The sequence below is a fragment of the Papaver somniferum genome, chromosome 8, assembly GCF_003573695.1.
Source record: "Papaver somniferum cultivar HN1 chromosome 8, ASM357369v1, whole genome shotgun sequence".
Classification (NCBI taxonomy): Eukaryota; Viridiplantae; Streptophyta; class Magnoliopsida; order Ranunculales; family Papaveraceae; genus Papaver; species Papaver somniferum.
The window spans coordinates 74,909,416-74,927,996 of NC_039365.1; the positions used below are offsets into that span (position 1 = coordinate 74,909,416).

At 35.9% G+C, this 18,581-nt stretch overlaps 2 protein-coding genes across 6 annotated transcripts; one reads left to right on the forward strand and one right to left on the reverse strand.

Annotated features, from left to right (window-relative positions):
* Positions 1-777: 777 nt before the first annotated feature.
* On the forward strand, positions 778-3,531 carry LOC113301612. 5 transcript variants are annotated; one of them, XR_003336390.1, is made up of 3 exons: positions 778-1,693; positions 2,978-3,036; positions 3,172-3,531. XR_003336390.1 is itself a non-coding variant. In XM_026550392.1 (2 exons), exon 1 carries the CDS (start codon positions 871-873, stop codon positions 1,690-1,692), a length of 822 nt encoding a protein of 273 aa, XP_026406177.1. In that variant the 5' UTR covers positions 778-870; the 3' UTR covers position 1,693; positions 3,172-3,531. The 5 variants fall into 5 exon arrangements, 4 of the variants coding, with proteins under 4 accessions (XP_026406177.1, XP_026406175.1, XP_026406176.1 ...); XM_026550392.1 differs by lacking the exon at positions 2,978-3,036; XM_026550390.1 differs by lacking the exon at positions 2,978-3,036 and having other exon boundaries at positions 3,151-3,485.
* Positions 3,505-7,804, reverse strand: LOC113301611 (beta-1,6-galactosyltransferase GALT31A-like). The gene is made up of 11 exons (XM_026550389.1): positions 7,377-7,804; positions 5,923-6,025; positions 5,779-5,840; positions 5,476-5,687; positions 5,327-5,390; positions 5,137-5,209; positions 4,853-4,973; positions 4,661-4,748; positions 4,316-4,441; positions 4,088-4,197; positions 3,505-3,875 (listed from the first exon to the last, which is right to left on the reverse strand). The coding sequence occupies exons 1-11, from the start codon at positions 7,496-7,498 to the stop codon at positions 3,727-3,729; spliced, it is 1,230 nt and encodes a 409-aa protein (XP_026406174.1). The 5' UTR covers positions 7,499-7,804; the 3' UTR covers positions 3,505-3,726.
* Between the last annotated feature and the right edge of the window lie 10,777 nt (positions 7,805-18,581).

Below are 18,581 nucleotides of genomic sequence, written 5' to 3' on the forward strand. Positions count from 1 at the left end.
AGGAAAGACAGACGGTTGATAGCAGTAAGAGAGTAGTGGGTGTAAGGCTGACCAGTCTTCCCTTCATGACAGGGACATGGTTTCCACCACTTTTACACGATCCCCACTTCTCCATTATATAACTACCTCCACTTCCTACGAGATCAGTGTGTTCAACTATGACTTGTGTAAATAAGTTTTCAATCTATTTCAACCAGGGACAGTTTTGGTTACCAACACGAGTATCCAGAAAACACTAAGAACTTATAGCTTACATTTCCCAAGCAAGTTCCAAATTCTGATACAAGTCATATAACAACCACACCTTCAGAGTTAACCATTCTGATCTCAACACCTTCTTCGCTTCCCTCCCTAAGATCAACCCTTCTCCTTCATTTTGTGACCGAAGCAAGACTGGAAATGCCATTTCTTGGTTTACGCCAAAATTTTACAGATTGATCTCTCGAATATAAAGTACTCCCGTGCAGTACATTTGTTTAGGGTTTAGATTCGTTTCTCGGCGGCACACCCAAATTTACCATTTCCATCAGAATCAGTTTTTACTCTAAAACAACGAGATAATTTTTTTACTTTATGTATTCTCTTATTTTCGATCTTAAACTCATCGTACCCTTAGAATTTCGGTTAATAAAAAGTTTCCTTGTTTAATCTCAAAGGATAAGAATTTGTTTTTAACACCTACGGCCTGTTGTCAGGGTGTATGTTACGGCGTTACGCACCCCAGCGTATAATAGAATCCACCAAAACGGCAGAAGCCGAGAAAAGAAGAGAAGGAGAACCAACTAAGATGATGCTGAATGAAACCCTATTTCTTACTCTCACATTCGCTGATGCTGATCAAAATCTTTCTTTAATCTCCCTTTCTAAAAAATGTCATGTGCGGGGAAATCTGGTTCGAATTGGTTAGACCGTCTTCGAGTTTCAAAAGGTTTTCCAGCTGGTAATGATGTCGATCTTGTACATTTCTTAAACCCTAATACTAGTATCGAAAGTAATTCAGTTACTGAGACGAATGATGAAAAGGTGAATAATAATAAATCAGTCGGTATGGAAGAAGATGATGAAGAAGAAGAAATCCAAGTAGCAAAGGTGAAAAAGAAACAATCTCTTACTTACTCAAGAGATGAGAAAGATAAAGAAAGTGAGAATTTGTTTGATTTAATGAGTAGTGTTTTATCAGAATTATTCATTATGGATAATAATAATAACAATAGTTCTGGTAGAAAATGTCAAGACATCAGTTCTAGGAAAACAAGAAGCGGTCGGAAACAGAAAAATCCCAAACCTTGTGTTATTAGTAATGAAAGTGATGATCCAGAAACGTCACCTTCTACTGCTGATGATAATAGTGATAAAGAGGGAGACAAGAAGAAATTAGGGTTTGATTTGGAGAAAAATAAAAAATGGAAAGGTGGATTTATATCAGGGTATTCTAGGGCTGATGTAATGATAATTGATACAAGTGCATCAATTTGGAAATCGGATAAATGGGTTTTTAGAAAAGGAAATGTTTGGAAAGTTAGAGATAAAATATCAAGATGCAGAAAAGTTATTAGGATGAGAAAGAAGAGAAAGAGTAATAATCAGTTATCTGATAATGAAAATGGAGACAAAAAGAAGAAGAAAAAGGAGAGGTTACTGAAGAATTCTCAGTCTCCATCCTCATTAGAAACAGATAATGCGTTCAAATGAAGTAAGAATTTAGCCTTGTTTTCACATTTCTTCATATTGGTGTGTGGTTTTGCTGAAAACATAAACTTGAATTCGTTTAATGTGATCTGCTTTCTCCTTTGTCTTTATTGGATTATAATGGGAATGATGGTTTGATTGTGGTCACAGCTAGTTTCTTCTTCTTTTTTGTACTTTTAGCATTCATCACTTTGATCAGTTCTTAATACAATTTGCCCTTCTTCTCTAAAACAAAATGGTTTGATTTGGGTGAACTTATAGCTTCTATGAGAATGGACTAATTATTGTTCACTTGTTCTAGAAGAATATGTTTGTGTTGTGTGGTGGTTGGTCCTATTATAGATTGTGATTTCTTCCAGTGTTAGCTGATCTCAAATCCATCATCCATGCTTGGGACTTCTAGTGGTTGTCTTGTGAAAACTGAAATTATAATTAGAATCATTCATGTAATCATCTTTCTTAAATAGTGAATCTCAATCTCCTAAGTGTCGGTTATTATATAACCTTTACTGTTCCACCTTCCCATTTACCATATGGTAGTTCTCTTTTAGTTTTCACTTCAAGAGAATACTTGAGATTTTGGTTGAATTATCCATTTCGTTGTTACCATGATTTACTTTCTTTATATATCTTCGATACTATTCTAGATATTCACCTAAGCCGACATTTTAATTCATTGCGTTAAATAAGATTATGTTTGGTGTTTGCTAGTTGCAATCAGTTTATTTTGGTATGCGAGAACTAAAAGACTTTTTTGGTCTTTCTATCCCAGAGAGGAGGCTCCCCTAGCATTAGTTTGTCAGACTGTACAATATGTCGTTGCATTGTTGTGGAAGTCTCATTCAATTTACTAGTGTTTGAGGAAATTCAGAACGCACCACCTCTGTTCAAATGAAGGATTTAGTCTTTACTTATTGTTCATTAAGTTGGTTGTAACAGCTTGATTTGACATTCTTGTCATAGTCTAACTTGGCTTATTGTTACTCGTATACTATTGCATAAACTCTGGATATAAGTTTTGAGCTGGAACTTGCGTTCTTCATTTTTCTGCTTCAGTAATGAAATTTTAAGGAACCTTGTTTCCCATACACAAGGACATTTCATGTAATTGATATGGTGGTTCATTATTGTTTGACGTTTACCTTGCTTCAATTTTTAGGATACAGTTTAGTGTCTATCTAGCTGTAGCTGGAAGAATCCTAGTTGTACTCTGTGGATCTTATCTAATATTGTTATCTGCTTAAGATAAAAGTGTAACACATTCCTTTTTTGTTTCATTTATTCTCAGGTAAACACAAATTGTTTTGCGAGCACTTTCTGTTTGAACTTTATGGACTTTTGACTGTGGTTCTCTCATTGACCCCTTATTGACACATTAGTCTTTTTTTTTCCCTGATGAAAACACATTAATCTTGTTAATTTACCTGTCTTTGCTGATAAGTTTTGCTATTATACCTGAAGGAGAGTCCTATACTGATGCAGAATAGCCGTGGAAAAACAGTCAAGGAAAATGCACCTTTATATGTTGAAGTTTCCCAAGTAAGAAAACCTCCAAGTCTCAAATATCAATCATTCAGGTTTGCATCTGGAAGTTGTTGCAGAAGCGATTTGCTCTCATGGGTCTGCTTTAGTCCAATTCTGGGGATGATTTATTAGGATTATGTACGGACAGTAGTAAAGAGGTCGACCTCAGTTTTCTAGTGAATTCTATGCTAGGCCATATTATGGCCAATCCCAAATAGGAAGTTATTTGTAAAACTCATCAAATTGAAATGGGGACTAATTTTCATTGATTATTTGGTTTCTCTTGTAATAGGGTATTAAAATAAATATCTTTGTTAACCTCTCTGTAGCCAACAAAAGTATAAAGAGTATGTATGCCAAAAATCGAGTCGATCGTTATATATACTTTTACCCCTTCCCTCGACACATCTTGCCCCAAAAAATCGGGTGGAAGGGATCCTTCAGATAGCATTTTTGGAACAGATAGATATATTACATCAGTCTACAAGTGAGATTCCAAAAACAGAAGGCGTTTCAGAAGTTTGATTGCCAAACAGCTCCATCACCTTCACCACAACGTTCATGTACTTCTTTCATCCTTTCCACCGATTTGCAAATACCACTACAACTCCAGTCGAATGATGCAGCACAGGGATTACCTGCTTGTGCCTTCCACTCGCAATCTGTTATATAAAAATAAAAATAAACATAAAGATAAATGAAAATACCTTTCTTGTTTCTTGGTCTTTCCGTTCGAGGTTTACGGATGTACTATGTGTAAAACACGTGTGGGTAAGATACACCACGCCACACTTGTGTACTATATCTCTATGAGATATATAATAGGTTATATATAGAAGGATTGAAGGAGAGGAATTCAGAAGAGTTTTTGTACCTGGGGCAGTTCCACAGCAGAGGGTTTGATCATTAATATGTTCAACATCCAGGCCTATGAACCAGGAACCTAGTGAGACATCTTCATTTGCATATCTGTGAAGTATGTGCCTACAAGAGAAAACATCATTGTCGTTAGCATTTTGAAGAATAGTAAGGGATAATGATAAGAGAGCTATATAGCTTACTTTAAAAGAAGAGAAAATATTGCTACATAATTTTGGCTCACCGATTGACTGAAATGTAGGTAGCTAAATCTTTGGATATAACATACAGCTGTCCTGTTGCATGCCTGAAGTATTTATTTCCCTCTTCGCCAAATTTCCAGTGCTCAGGTTCATGATACTTGACCCCTCTGCAGTACAATGGGTACCTAGAGAGTGAGATCCAAAGGAGCACTAGAAAAGTAGGTTGGTATCCATCGTCACCCCTTCATATGGTTTTTATATCATACTTACAGGACCCAAATAGAGAATCAAATAGCTAATATTTTGAGAGGATGATTAAGTGTGCAAGTAAGTGCAACAGTCATATATATCATTACCGACACTAAACAAAGTAATATAGGACTTACTTTTGTGCCAGGACAGGACCAGACTTCATACAACCCATGTAAACACGGGGTTTTGACCTTTGACGTGCCAAAGTTGAACCCAGCATACCTGTGGTGTCTCAAAGTTTCAATCAGTTCCTCAAATACCAGCTTGCTGATGGATTCAGTGATAGCTCGAAGTTCTTAAGTAGAATGTAATTCAGAATTACTAACCAGGATTGATGTGCACATCATCATCAACTTTGATGTAAAAGTCAGCATCCCACAATGCTACAACTGTCGTGAAATATATTTGTGTTTTGGTAGACAATTGATGGTAACCTTCTACATGGTTCTGCAAATAATGATACTAATTCTTCAATGACAATGAATGAAATTCGCTTTTGAAGTCGTAAGTGTTTTTAGTAACCAAACATGGAAGAAGAAAACCATTTTAATTTTTTTTAATCAAAGAAAAAACAATTTATAATCATCAATAGTGAAGTGCAGAAACAAACCAGTTTCAAGAAATCATTATGCTGCTTTTCTTCTGCATCGATCAAACGATCCAAGACACCGCCTGGGGTCTCACTAGTGTACAAAAGCAAAGATCAGAGACATACATTGGCATGATGGGACCTTAAGACAGCACATTGCCCCAACGACCAGCACATATCGGGTCTCTTTCAAGACAAATAACAACCGTACCTGTGGCCAATAACAAATCGCATGACGATTCCCTTTTCTGTTTCTAACTTCTTCAAGTTCTCTCCTGTCAGTGAAATCGTGAAAGTAAGCAAAAGAAAAAAGGGAAGCAAAAATACTAAATCTCATGTGCTGTAGTATGATATGCAAACCTTTAGGCATCCAAGTACTTCTGATTGAATCTCTGCGCTTTCTGCTACTAAATGCAGTCATTATTCCCATAACATAGAAAACCTTTTCTCTGTTTTTCGAGTGTTCGGTTCCTGGCTTTGTAATCACTGGAGATCCCTCTTGATTTCCTGCTTTTGCAGCTCTAGCTGAGGCTAATTGCATCTCCAGTGTAGAGATTGTTTTGTCTAAATTCCTGTTATTATATTTTATCAATCTCAGCTTAACTATGAATGTAGTGTAGCTCAGTGAAAGAACAAAATACATAGAAGGTAGATGAAACATACATGATAACATCGTAAGTTTGTGAAACTTGATTAAGAATATCTCCTTCTTGGATAGAAGCGTCCTAGAAAGAAAAAGAGAAACATTTAATAGAATGAAGGGCTATTAAATCATTAGCATCTGTTTTTGTTGCACTTGCACCTTGCCTTTTTATTGCAATCAGTTGTCTGTTCAAGCTCTCTCTTTTGATGACTTTGGAAATCCAGAGTGTCCTCCACTACATCAACTTGCTGAGGCACATCCCAAAACCTATGTATTAAGCCACAAATTATGAACAAGTATTATTCTCTTGGGAATTATTGAGATAATCTAGAATATACGGTTCATTAGACACACTTCCACTGTTCAGAGCTTTCATTGAAGAACCATTAACATCAGCAAAATAAACAATTGTATACGAGCTTTTGTTATTTACCATTTCTCCTATTGACCTTCCCTTTCAAATAAAGTGTGCAAAGAGGGACTACTCACAGAGAACGGATAAAAGAGGTGAAAAACAAAAGAGCACATGATTTCTTCCAGAATGAAGCTACAAAGAGAACTAGGTTTATCTGAACTCGGATGACCATACATTAGATACAATGCCATCTTGCTAACAGAGCTCAATCTAGTTAGAACCTTGAGACAATAAGACCATATACAGAATTTTTCTGCCAAATCTACGTTCTATTGAACTGATTTTCCAACAACCTAGACTAGGACAATCCCTTCAAAAGAACCTCAGTCATGAACTTATAAATCTGAGAGCCTGCATATTACTTGATTTGTAGCAACATTTATGGTTCTTATTTACACATAATAGATTCTATAACTAAGGACCTCCCAGTTAGTAGTAGTAACAATAACCTGATCAAGTTCTACTTGAGAAAGATGATGAGTCGTAATACACATGCTTTTCTTAGAAGAGCAAAAACTCTAGCTAGAAATTCATAGACACACACAATGGGTATGAAAAATTTCTTCATTATCAACAATTTCTTAAGCTCTTAATAAGCCAAATGAAGGGATTAATTCAATGTTAGCATGGTCTAAGATCATTGCAGGTCAAACTACTTGGGATGGAATTCTTGGGTGATTTTCTCATAATCTAATGAAACGAGAAGCAACAAATAACATGTGAGAAAAGACAGTTTGAGAAGTAATCTATATATATAAAGAACTAAATGGTTCCTATTTGTTTGATACAACTAAATCTAAGGAATCCAAATCTTGTTTAATCCAAATGGTCCGTTAAGTAAGATTTTAAAATAATCTGAAAAGTACTTATTAACCAGAAACACATAAACCGAACTCAGATCACAAATCCTTGAAACTGAAATCCAAATTCCAACACCAAATATCCACTTTTTCTACCTATAAATATGATTTTGATCATAACCCCCAAAACCCATAAGGTAGAATTCCACATTAACTCTTACGAAGAAGCTCAAAAGGCAGAAAAATGAAAAGGACCACAAAAACCCAAACTGAAACAAAATTCAACCTTCAAAACCGCATTTTTTTCACACTAAAATTATGATCTTGTCGGAAAACTCATAAAATTTGGGATAAAATGTGTAGTCAAGTTCTACAGATATGCACAGAAACTAGAGAGAGAGACCTGTTAACTACAAGAACTCCCAAAATGAAGCTAGAAATGCAGAAGAAGGAAACCCATTTTCTAGAAAGTCCTCCATTTCCACCTCCACCCTTTAGTTGTCTGCTCCCCAGCATTACAGCCATTGAATCTACTGAAACCCTCTTTCTAAAACCTTAACAACATCAGGATCTCACGGTTGCTGCAACATTTAGAAGCTTCTTCTTCTTGTAGTCTTCCTATATTCTATCTATGGGTTTGGGATTTGAAGCTCAAAAAATATAGATATACAGATTCGAATAACAAACAACTTCTCCTCTGCAACTGCATAACTGGCAATCACTAAGCTTTTAGTTAAAAACAAAAAAGAGAGGAAGAAAACAGAGCATGCCTCTGGATGGGCAGAGTTGTAATTAAGATTCTAGTTTTTTATTCTCTTTCTTTCCGTCTTCACGAGTCATTCAGTATGTGTTGCGAAGCACGATAGCTTTGGATCCCACCAACTTCTTCTTACTTAGGAACCACGTTGTTGAACAGTGCATTCTATCCCTCCACCAGGGAGATCCGCCTCGTACCGCCTTGTGTTGGCAAAGAAAGCTATTGGGGCTGCATGATTATTTTTTTCTTGAATGTCCGGACATAACTTGTAGCAAATGTCGAAATTATCCTCTGACTAACTTTTTTATTTTTATTATTTTTTTTCCTGAGGCAATCATTTGATTAACTAAACCTACAAATCTACGGAAATGCTACTCACCTCCCTACTCTGCTTCCTCCAATCCACACCACACATCTATGATTTGAATCACATTCAGATACATGTGGAGTTCACCATTTCCCAAATGTGGGGTTTAGATTAGAGGGAGTAGAGTAGGGAGGTGGAGAATTGGCAGCTGAATAGCACCACCGATAAATCTATAATTATATTCATAAAGAAAAAAGTCTTAAATTGTTGTAGTGCCTACGGCCCATGGGTGTGTGGCCCAACTAAAAGCCTAAGGGTTTCTCTTTTTATGTATATAAAGGATACTTTACCTATGTAATAGGCTAATCAATAGAAATCCTTCTCTTCTCTGCCTCTTACTTTTCCCCATATTATTCTACTACAACACGTTATCACGCACGAAGCTATACCGCAAAGCTATATTGGATCGATTGATTTTTTTTGCATGGATGCTTTACCACGTTATCACGCACGGAATTTCTTTTAAATTTTAATATGTTTGTCGAAACATTGTGATGAATCTACTGTAAAAATTTCATCATGATCGGACGACGATGCATTTGTCTTTCGATCAGAACATTGAAAGAAGAATTTTATCAATTTTTAGGGTTAACGATATGGTTTGGGCTCATTTGCTCATAGTTTCAAACTTATTATCATTGGGCCTGAATATTTCATATATAATGGACTATATATGTTTATATTCATTACCCAAGACCTTGTCAACCCAATGGACCGGGTCTTGACCAAATAGTTGACCAGACTTTGACTAAACCAATTTGGCTCTAATTTGACATTTTGAACTCAGAAGTACTTGAGCACCATTAAAGAGTCTATGATGAAGTACGTGTGCACAAGTAAAATACTTTCGTCATAAAAATCTTCAACTTATGAAGATACGCAATTCAAAGAGAAAGTCATGCCTTCAACATTTCTAAGGCAACATATTGACTTCAGACGATGTAATGATTTGAAGGAAGTTTGTCGAAACATTCATTTTTCTCCCAAACTTGAGTGTTCAGTGGGATGTAATCCACTTGTTAGACTATAATGAGCCAATAACTTCGAAAATAATATGTTGTAATTAAAAGCACACCTCACTTTTTGTGGAAAGAAACTCACAAAAGTTTCCATGAGTCAGAGATGTAATTCTGGCTCCAGTACTAATGATACAAAGTAAATGTATCTATCTATAATGGGACAGAGATGTAATTCTTACTCATATCAATGAGAGTTGAAAATCTTGGTATAAGCATTTTACTGAGAATGGTACAAGCGTTGTAATGCAAGTATCATATATTAGTAGTCAACTATAAGAGATATAGGGAGTTTAAAGGAAAACAAACTCACTATATTCTTGGAGAAGGTCATATCATAGCTAGACGTCAACATTAATGGCAATAAGAACTTTTCCAACTTTTCTTATTGCCTATCTTTATTCAATTGAATTTGTATGGTCAGATTATATATTTTGCACGATTTGATCCTAAACTATTGTCTACATGATATTTGACCGATATCATATTAGCTAAAATAAAGAATTTATTTTGTGAAGAATTATATCCATTGTATGCTATTATGGAATGGATATTATATCATTTGCATGAGATTGAAATACTCTAAAGAACTTGAGATATACTCAAAAGTACTTGAGTTACAGGGATCATCCGTTCATTATGATGAAATAAGGCCACTCCACTTATTAAATCTCTCAAGAATCAATGTCTAACTCATAGTGGTTTTTCTCCCACTAATTTAAGGAATATACACTAGTTATTGAACTAATTCTTTATAATGTGACTACGATGGTTGGATCATCGAGCGAAGCAATGCTCAAATTTTGTTTCCATGATGGAACAAAGATTAAAAGTCACAAAAGCTCTATATGTACCGAGATCTAATCACCTTTGTTAGAGCATTGCTCGGTCGAACTCACATGTTGCTATCTCAAGCATGTTTGTCAATGTTAGTGATCAAAACTATAAGTCTTGATTTTCAGTCTTTTATAGCTAAGTCTCAGACTAGGATATAAAGTGTAATTGAGCTCAAGGACTGCATGGCGATTCATCATACAAGTAGAAGAACTACTCAAGGAACCGGTTGAACTTCTCGACAAAAAGGTATGTGAAGACTTGAACTTATCTGTCACTCAAAAGTCTATCTACTCTATCTCATACTCTTTGAGACAAGAAGTCGTATGCTATATATATAGATTTGGATTATACACATTTGGTATTTCGAGCCGAGTATACCTCGCCTATCTATATCTCGAAATATGAGTTGGTAAGCTTTTCGCTTCGATCAAGTTTATCTTTACCATGTGACGAAAGTCATGATATGTTTCAGTCATCTTGAAAATTGCTTTGACGAGAAATGGTGTAACAACTGTATAACGTCCTCTAAGAATGTTTCAATGATTGGAATGAGAGTTTAGATTACCTAACCAATGGTGGACATAAGCATTGTTGTGGAAACACATTTATGTATAAGTCATATTCCTTGAACCAAAGTTTGCGAACTTTTTTGATCAACCGGAAGAATGGCGTGAGCCAAGTACGCGAACTGCCGAAGTTCTCAAACCCGAGAATTTCTGCTGGAGTTGAAAAACTACTTGCATGAAGCTAAGTCCGCGAACCCAGTCCTCGAACCGGCGAAGTACTCATACCCGAGAATTTCTGCTGGAGTTTGTAAACTCTGCCCGGTAACTTAAGTCCGCGAACCTAGTCTGCGAACTTGAGAAGGTTATATGTCTGAAGATGATTTCTGAACTTAAACTTAAAAGACTAAGGAATGCAGTTTGCAAACCGTGGCTATAAAAGTTCATGAACCGATTCATGTGAATCAAATCATCTTTGCTACAATTTTGTCTTGTGTAGTACATAAGATTTTCTTGCAATTGAACAACTCTCTAACTAGTTCATTTGAAGTCATTTGAACTAGTTATGGTGAAGAAGAACGTGGTTGATATGGAATGCTCATATGGCTAACCTTTTGGTTAACTATTGTTGAACCAATAAGTGCATACTTTGGGTACGGTTAACAAACCTAGAAGCGTGCATTGTCAAGTGTGTATAACAAGCTAAGTTTTTGATCTAACGGTTGAGAGATATTATCTTGAATCTAAATAAGGTTTTTCATCTAACGATGAATATTGAATGCTTTGTTACTAAGCTAACATTGATTGCAAACTCTGATTTGAAAGACTATATAAAGGAGACATCTAGTATTGTGCAAAACTAATCCCCACACCTTACGTGTGATACTAGTTTGCGTGCTAGAGTCGTTTCTCCTTTAACCTTTGGTTTTCTTCTTCTAAAACTAGGTTACGACTTAAAGATTTCATTGGGATTGTGAAGCCAGACCGATACTACTTTTATCGTAGTTGTGTGATCTGATCTTGCATCTTCTATCGTACGAGTATAATCAGATTGATTGGCTTGAGATTGATATCTCCGATAGGCAAGATATAAAAAGTAATCACAAACATCTTCATCTCATTGTTCATGATTCCGCAACATCTTGTTTCGCTACCATACGATTAAGATTGTTGTGAGGTGATTGATAACTCTAGGCTGTTCTTCGGGAATATAAGACCGGATTACCAATTGGTTCTTGTTCACCTTGATTATTATCAAAAGACGGAACAAAACCTTTAGGGTTTATCTGTGGGAGACATATTGATCCTTTGATAGACTTGTATATGTGAGACAGATTTGTTTATTGTCAAAGCCCGCGATTTTGGGTCGTAGCAACTCTTAGTTGTGAGTGAGATCAGCTAAGGGAATCAAGTGCGTAGTATCCTGCTGGGATAAGAGGCGTGGGAGGATAATTGTACCTTGGATCAGTGGGAGATTTATTGGGGTTCAACTATAGTCCAGTCCGAAGTTAGCTTGGAGTAGGATAGTGTCTGTAGCGGCTTAATACAATGTGTGTTCAATCTGGACTAGGTCCCGGGGTTTTTCTGCATTTGCGGTTTCCTCGTTAATAAAATTTCTGGTGTCTGTGCTATTTCAATTTCCGTATTATGTTGTTTTATCTTTATAATTGAAATAATACAGGTTGTGCATTAGATCATCAATTAGAGTAATCCAACCTTTGGTTGTTGATTGTTATTGATTGATCCTTGGATATTGGTCTTTGGTACCATCCAAGTTATTCCTTGCATTTGGTTAAAACTCGCAATTCCTGCTTGAGTAAATCAAATTAAGAGAGAGATATAAACTCGTTGATATACTTGTAATTGATTGAGTCTTTTTGATTCTCTTAAAAGTATATTCGAGTTTGTCCATACAAATTGCTGAGCGAAATATTGAGTGGTGTTGTTCGACCCCCGCTTTTTCAATTGGTATCAGATCAGGCAAACACGTTTAAGACCTTACAAGTCTGTGTTTGTAGCGATCTGACTTTATGGACAGAGGTGCTATCTCTATTAACGTACCACCAGTCTTCGATGGCTCTAATTACTTATGGTGGAAAATTTCTATGCGAGCTTTTCTTCAAGCGCGTGATATTCAATCATGGGTATATGTTGTTAATGGCTATGATGCTCCCATTGTGGAAGTTTGAGATGTAAATGTTCCCAATAATATTGGTGAATATAATCCTGCCGAGATACTTGCTGCAAAGCAAAATTCGGACGGTTTGAAAGCCATCATACATGCCATTACCCCAAATCTTCAGCACCGTGTGTCAAATTGTACTAGGTCTAAAGATGCTTGGGATATCTTAGAAACCGTATTTGAAGGTAAATCCAGTGAAAAGGAAGCTAGGCTTCAAAACCTTAATTCCGATTGGGAGAACCTTCGTATGGCAGATGAAGATACATTTGATAAGTTTAATCACAAAGTATCTGAAATTGTTAATGCATCTTTTGCATTGGGTAAGACTATTCCTGAAAAAGGACATTGTGATGAAAATTCTCAGATCGCTGCCATCTAGATACGAGTCTAAGAAGCATGCCATCGTTGAGGGAAATAACCTTGATAATCTTTCCGGAAATACATTGGTTGGAAAGCTAAAGATCTTTGATCATGCGCATACATCCAAAATCAGAAAGGATATTGCCTTTAAAACACAGAAGAACACTAAGTTACTTGATAAAAGTAAAAGTATTTATGTCTCTGAGGATGATCAGTCTGAGGGTGATTTTTCGGATGAAGATCTTGACAAATCAGTCTCCTTGATCATAAGACAGTTTAGGGATCTTTTATTGAAGAGAAGTAAACGGTTTTCAAGAGACAAATATGGGTCTTCAGATATACCTCACAATCGCGTCCCTCCTAAAACCAGGGATGCTGACGAGGTTGATGACAAGGACATGCCACAATGCTTTAATTGTAAAGGTTTTGGTCATTTTTCAAACGAGTGCCCCAATTGTAGAAAATACATTGGGAACAAAGGTCTTGCTGTAACACTTGATGAGATGTCTGAGATCTATGATTCTGATGAAGATATGAAATCAAGTGTTGGTCTTCTATGTGAAAACATTGATTTTGATAATTATAGCAATACATATATCAACCTTGATGGTTTCAGTGAAGAAGAGAATCCAATCAATCTGGAAGAATCAATTGACCCATCCTTTGGAAACTCTGCTTGTAATGTTTCAGGATCTACTATGTGTCTGGCTGCTTTCACACCACAGATGCTTGAATACTATCCAAGTTTGACGTGCTCGTTTTGTTCTCAGAAGGGTCATGATCTATCAAGATATTACAAGTACAAACATCAAGTGAGGCACGCCAACAAACTTCAACGAAGAGAAAATCGATTAGCAAGGAAGCTTAAACTTGCTCAGAAGACTGTTGAGGTATGTAGGATTTTATCTTCGTCTAAGAAGTTGGTTTCCAAAGATAAAATAAGACCATTAGAGAAGAAGGTATGGTAAAATCGCTTTGATAGACAGAAGTCTGAGGATTCCTCTTTAGAGGAAAATGGTGGACAGATTGTTGCTCACCACAACACAAATTGATTGTGTTGTTTGGTAAATCTTGTCTCATGTGCCTGATCAAAAGAGACAAGATTGTGTACCAATCAGGCTTTAGAAAAAGTTTATTTTTCTTTTATTAGTTGTTTGTCTATCAAAATAAAAGAAAGGGTTATAATTGACAATTCTACTCTTATAGGGTTTAGAGTTGGGCGTTCACGAACCTGTTTAAAGGTTGCGAACCCTACATTCCTTTTTCCTCTCTGATATCCTTTATATCTTAAGACTGCTTGATGAGATTGTGAATTCCACTCACAAAAACCAGTTGTTTATAATTTTTCTCTAAGCATCATGTCTTCGGATGGAAAAGATGTCAATATGATTGTTAAGCCATCAATCAGGGAAAAAGAGAAATCTCCAGTAACTCCTTCCTTGGAAAGAAATAGGAGGAATACAAGAAAGCCAAGGGCTGTCCCTTCTAACTCTCAGAAGTTTTCCGATGTTCTTGATGAGTTGAAATAAGTAAGAAAGGAGATTAGTGAAATAAAGGCTTGCGTTTTAAGATCTTTGGAAATTCAGAAGCCCCTGGTTCGACATCATCAGCCAAGACGGTTCGTTGGTATTGACTCCTTCCTCCACGAACCTTATATTCCAATGTTTGTTGACGACAAGGAGTTCGGGAATGATAAGGAATTTCTCAAAGACATTGTTTCCTAGTATGTATTCTTTTTGGTTTAGTTGGAAGAATAACTAATGCTTTGAATAACAATGATTGTGACTACACATAGCTATTATTTTTCATATTCTTGTTCTTTTTTTTTTTTTTAGGTTTAATTGGTTTTAAATTCTAAAAACTATTTGGAAGATGATGTTTTGCAGTATTTAATCTTTATGATTTGTTATATTGCAATGGGATATTGGTGTTTACGTCCGTGAACTATGTTTGTCCCATACTTTGTCAAAAGTAAAGTCATTCGTGACTGGTATTCACGTATTGGTAAAAGAATGAATAGACTTTTGACAAGTACAAAAGTTAAGCCTATATTGTCAAATATTTGATGGAAGATAGGTTAAAATCTTTTGTTTTCAAGGATTATGTCTATTAATATCGTTATGCAAATAGTGGTGTAAAATAAAATAAATCCTTGTGTATTCCGCAGTATTGATCATCCCTGATCCACATTTTATGTATTACTGTGAGGCTCCGTAATATATCTTATGTTGAGCACTATACAACTAAGTTGATTTTTTAGCTTAGTTTTTTTTCCGTGAGATATGTTATGTCAAGCATATTGAACTAAATTAATCATCTTGTTTGGTTATTTAGTTACTGCTCCATAAGTTTTCTTATGTCGAGCAAAACAAATGACAATTAAATTGATTACTTTTGTGATTAGTTTGGTTGTGTATTCCAATTAAATTAATTATGGGGTCTCTTGCAATTAATCTAGTTGAGTATTTTCGTGTCTCCATAAGTTCTCTTATGTTGAGCATAATCAATTGAATTGATCACTTTTTGTGTTTAATTTGATTTCGTATTCCGATTAAATTAATCATGGTTTACTTGTGATTAATTTGATTGAGTTTTTGGATATAGGAAACCATTCTCATGGTTTTTTGTGTCCAATAAAAATCCTTCTTTTCTTTCGAAATTAAGGTCGCTCTTGTTGTTCCTTCGGGAATGACATCAAATGGGGGATAGTTCTTTTGGACTTTTGCTTAATGGTCATATCTTGAGGGGTGTGCGGCTGTGGAATTTTAGAGGGGTTATCTTGTATCTTTAAACTCCTTGATGAATGCATTTAGCTTCGGATTTATGATTGCATCTAAATTAGTTGGTATGTATTTTTTTTCCTTTTGTCATGAAATGTATCTCTCGAAAATTTCATTATGATACCGTTCTTGTACCTTTTCCAATTTTATTGAAAAAAAAATGAGGATAATTAATATGTAGTTCATACTACAAATACATATGGTTTTCAGATCATTATGTAAGGGGGAGTGGTTTCCATGTGGGATGGAGTATTGACTAAGGGGGGGTGATACATATCACCATAGTATTATTGTTGAAGTTGTGATACAATTGAACTTTGACGCATTGGAATAATACTATGACACTGTATAACAATGATCGAGAACTATGTTTTCTCATTGTTATAGCTACGGATCTTCAACAGCGGTGATGTTAAACTTACAACCTTTGGGATCATTGGAGTACTTGGAAGTGACGAAGATTTCAAGGAATGTTGAAGATTATACATGTGGAATAGGATCTAATAAAGTTTTTTTTATCTTTTTTTGTATTCCATATGTATTGATAGTTTTGTCACTAAAATTTAAAAAGAGGGAGATTGTTAAAGCATTGCTCGGTCGAACTCGCATGCGTTGCTATCTCAAGCATGTTTGTCAATGTTAGTGATCAAAACTGTAAGTCTTGATTTCTAGTCTATTATAGCTAAGTCTCGGACTAGGATAGAAAGTGTAGTTGAGCTCAAGGACTTCATGGCGATTCATCATACAAGTAGAAGAACTACTCAAGGAACCGGTGGAACTTCTCGACAAAAAGATATGTGAAGACTTGAACTTATCTATCACTCAAAAGTCTATCTACTTTATCTCCTACTCTTTGATACAAGAAGTCGTATGACATATATATAGACTTTGATTATACACATTTGGTATTTCGAGCCGAGTATACCTCGCCTATCTATATCTCGAAATATGTGTTGGTAAGCTTTTCGCTTCGATCAAGTTTATCTTTACCATGTGACGAAAGTCATGATGTATTTCAATCATCTTGAAAATTGCTTTGACGAGAAATGGTGTAACAACTATATAATGTCCTCTAAGAATTTTTCAATGATTGAAATGGGAGTTTAGATTACATAACCAATGGTAGACATAAGCATTATTGTGGAAACACATTTTATGTATAAGTCTTATTCCTTGAACCAAAGTTTGCGAACTTTGTTGACCAAGAGAACCGGAAGAATGGCGTGAGTCAAGTCCGCGAACTGCCGAAGTTGTCAAACCCTAGAATTTCTGCTGGAGTTGACAAACTACTTGCGTGAATCTAGGTCCGCGAACCGGTGAAGTTCTCATACCCGAGAATTTCTGCTGGAGTTTGTAAACTCTGCCCGGTAACTTAAGTCCGCGAACCTAGTCTGCGAACTTGATAAGGTTATATATCTGAAGATGATTTCTGCACTTTAACTTAAAAAGACTAAGGAATGCAATTTGCAAACCGTGGCTATAAAATTTCATGAACTGATTCAAGTAAATCAAGTCATCTTTGCTTCAATTGTGTCTTGTGTAGTACATAAGATTTTCTTGCAATTGAACAACTCTCTAACTAGTTCATTTGAAGTCATTTGAACTAGTTATGGTGAAGAAGAACATGGTTGATATGGAATGATCATATGGCTAACCTTTTGGTTAACTATTGTTGAACCAACAAGTGCATACTTTGAGTACGGTTAACAAACCTAGAAGCGTTCATTGTCAAGTGTGTGTAACAAGATAAGTTTTCGATCTAACGGTTGAGAGATATTAGCTTGAATCTAAATCAGGTTTCCATATAACGATGAATATGGAATGCTTTGTCACTAAGCTAACATTGATTGCAAACCCTGATTCGAAAGATTATATAAAGGAGACATCTAGTGTTGTGCAAAACTAATCCCCACACATTACGTGTGATACTAGTTTGCGTGCTAGAGTCGTTTCTCCTTTAACCTTTGGTTTTCTTCTTCTAAAACCAGGTTAATGACTTAAAGACTTCATTGGAATTGTGAAGCCAGACCGATACTACTTTTATCGTAGTTGTGTGATATGATCTTGCATCATCTATCGTACGAGTATAATCAGATTGATTGGCTTGAGATTGATATCTCCGATAGGCAAGATATAAAAAGTAATCACAAACATCTTCGTCTCATTGTTTGTGATTCCGCAACATCTTGTTTCACTACCATATGATTAAGATTGTTATGAGGTGATTGATAGCTCTAGGCTGTTCTTCGGGAATATAAGACCGGATTATCAATTGGTTCTTGTTCACCTTGATTATTATCAAAAGACGGAACAAAACCTTTAGGGTTTATCTGTGGGAGACAGATTGATCCTTTGATAGACTTGTCTGTGTGAGACAGATTTGTTTATTATCAAAGCCTGCGATTTTGGGTCGTAGCAACTCTTAGTTGTGGGTGAGATCAGCTAAGGGAATCAAGTTCGTAGTGTCCTGTTGGGATCAGAGGCGTAGGAGCATAACTGTACCTTGGATGAGTGGGAGATTGATTGGGGTTCAACTACAGTCCAGTCCGAAGTTATCTTGGAGTAGGCTAGTGTCTGTAGCGGCTTAATACAGTGTGTGTTCAATCTGGACTAGGTCCCGGGGTTTTCTGCATTTGCGGTTTCCTCGTTAACAAAATTTCTGGTGTCAGTGTTATTTCAATTTCCGCATTATATTGTTTTATCTTTATAATTGAAATAATACAGGTTGTGCGTTAGATCATCAATTAGAGTAATCCAACCTTTCGTTGTTGATTGTTATTGATTGATCCTTGGATATTGGTCTTTG

What these genes read in the sequence shown, in the direction of transcription:
- LOC113301612 (XM_026550392.1), top strand. Translation starts at nt 871, where the DNA reads ATGTCATGTGCGGGGAAATCTGGTTCGAATTGGTTAGACCGTCTTCGA.
- LOC113301611 (XM_026550389.1), bottom strand. Translation starts at nt 7,498, where the DNA reads ATGGCTGTAATGCTGGGGAGCAGACAACTAAAGGGTGGAGGTGGAAAT. An exon ending in CAACTGATTGCAATAAAAAG is followed by an intron (nt 5,841 to 5,922) that starts GCAAGGTGCAAG and finishes TTTTCTTTCTAG; the next exon opens with GACGCTTCTATCCAAGAAGG. An exon ending in CTGCTGTGGAACTGCCCCAG is followed by an intron (nt 3,876 to 4,087) that starts GTACAAAAACTC and finishes TTTATATAACAG; the next exon opens with ATTGCGAGTGGAAGGCACAA.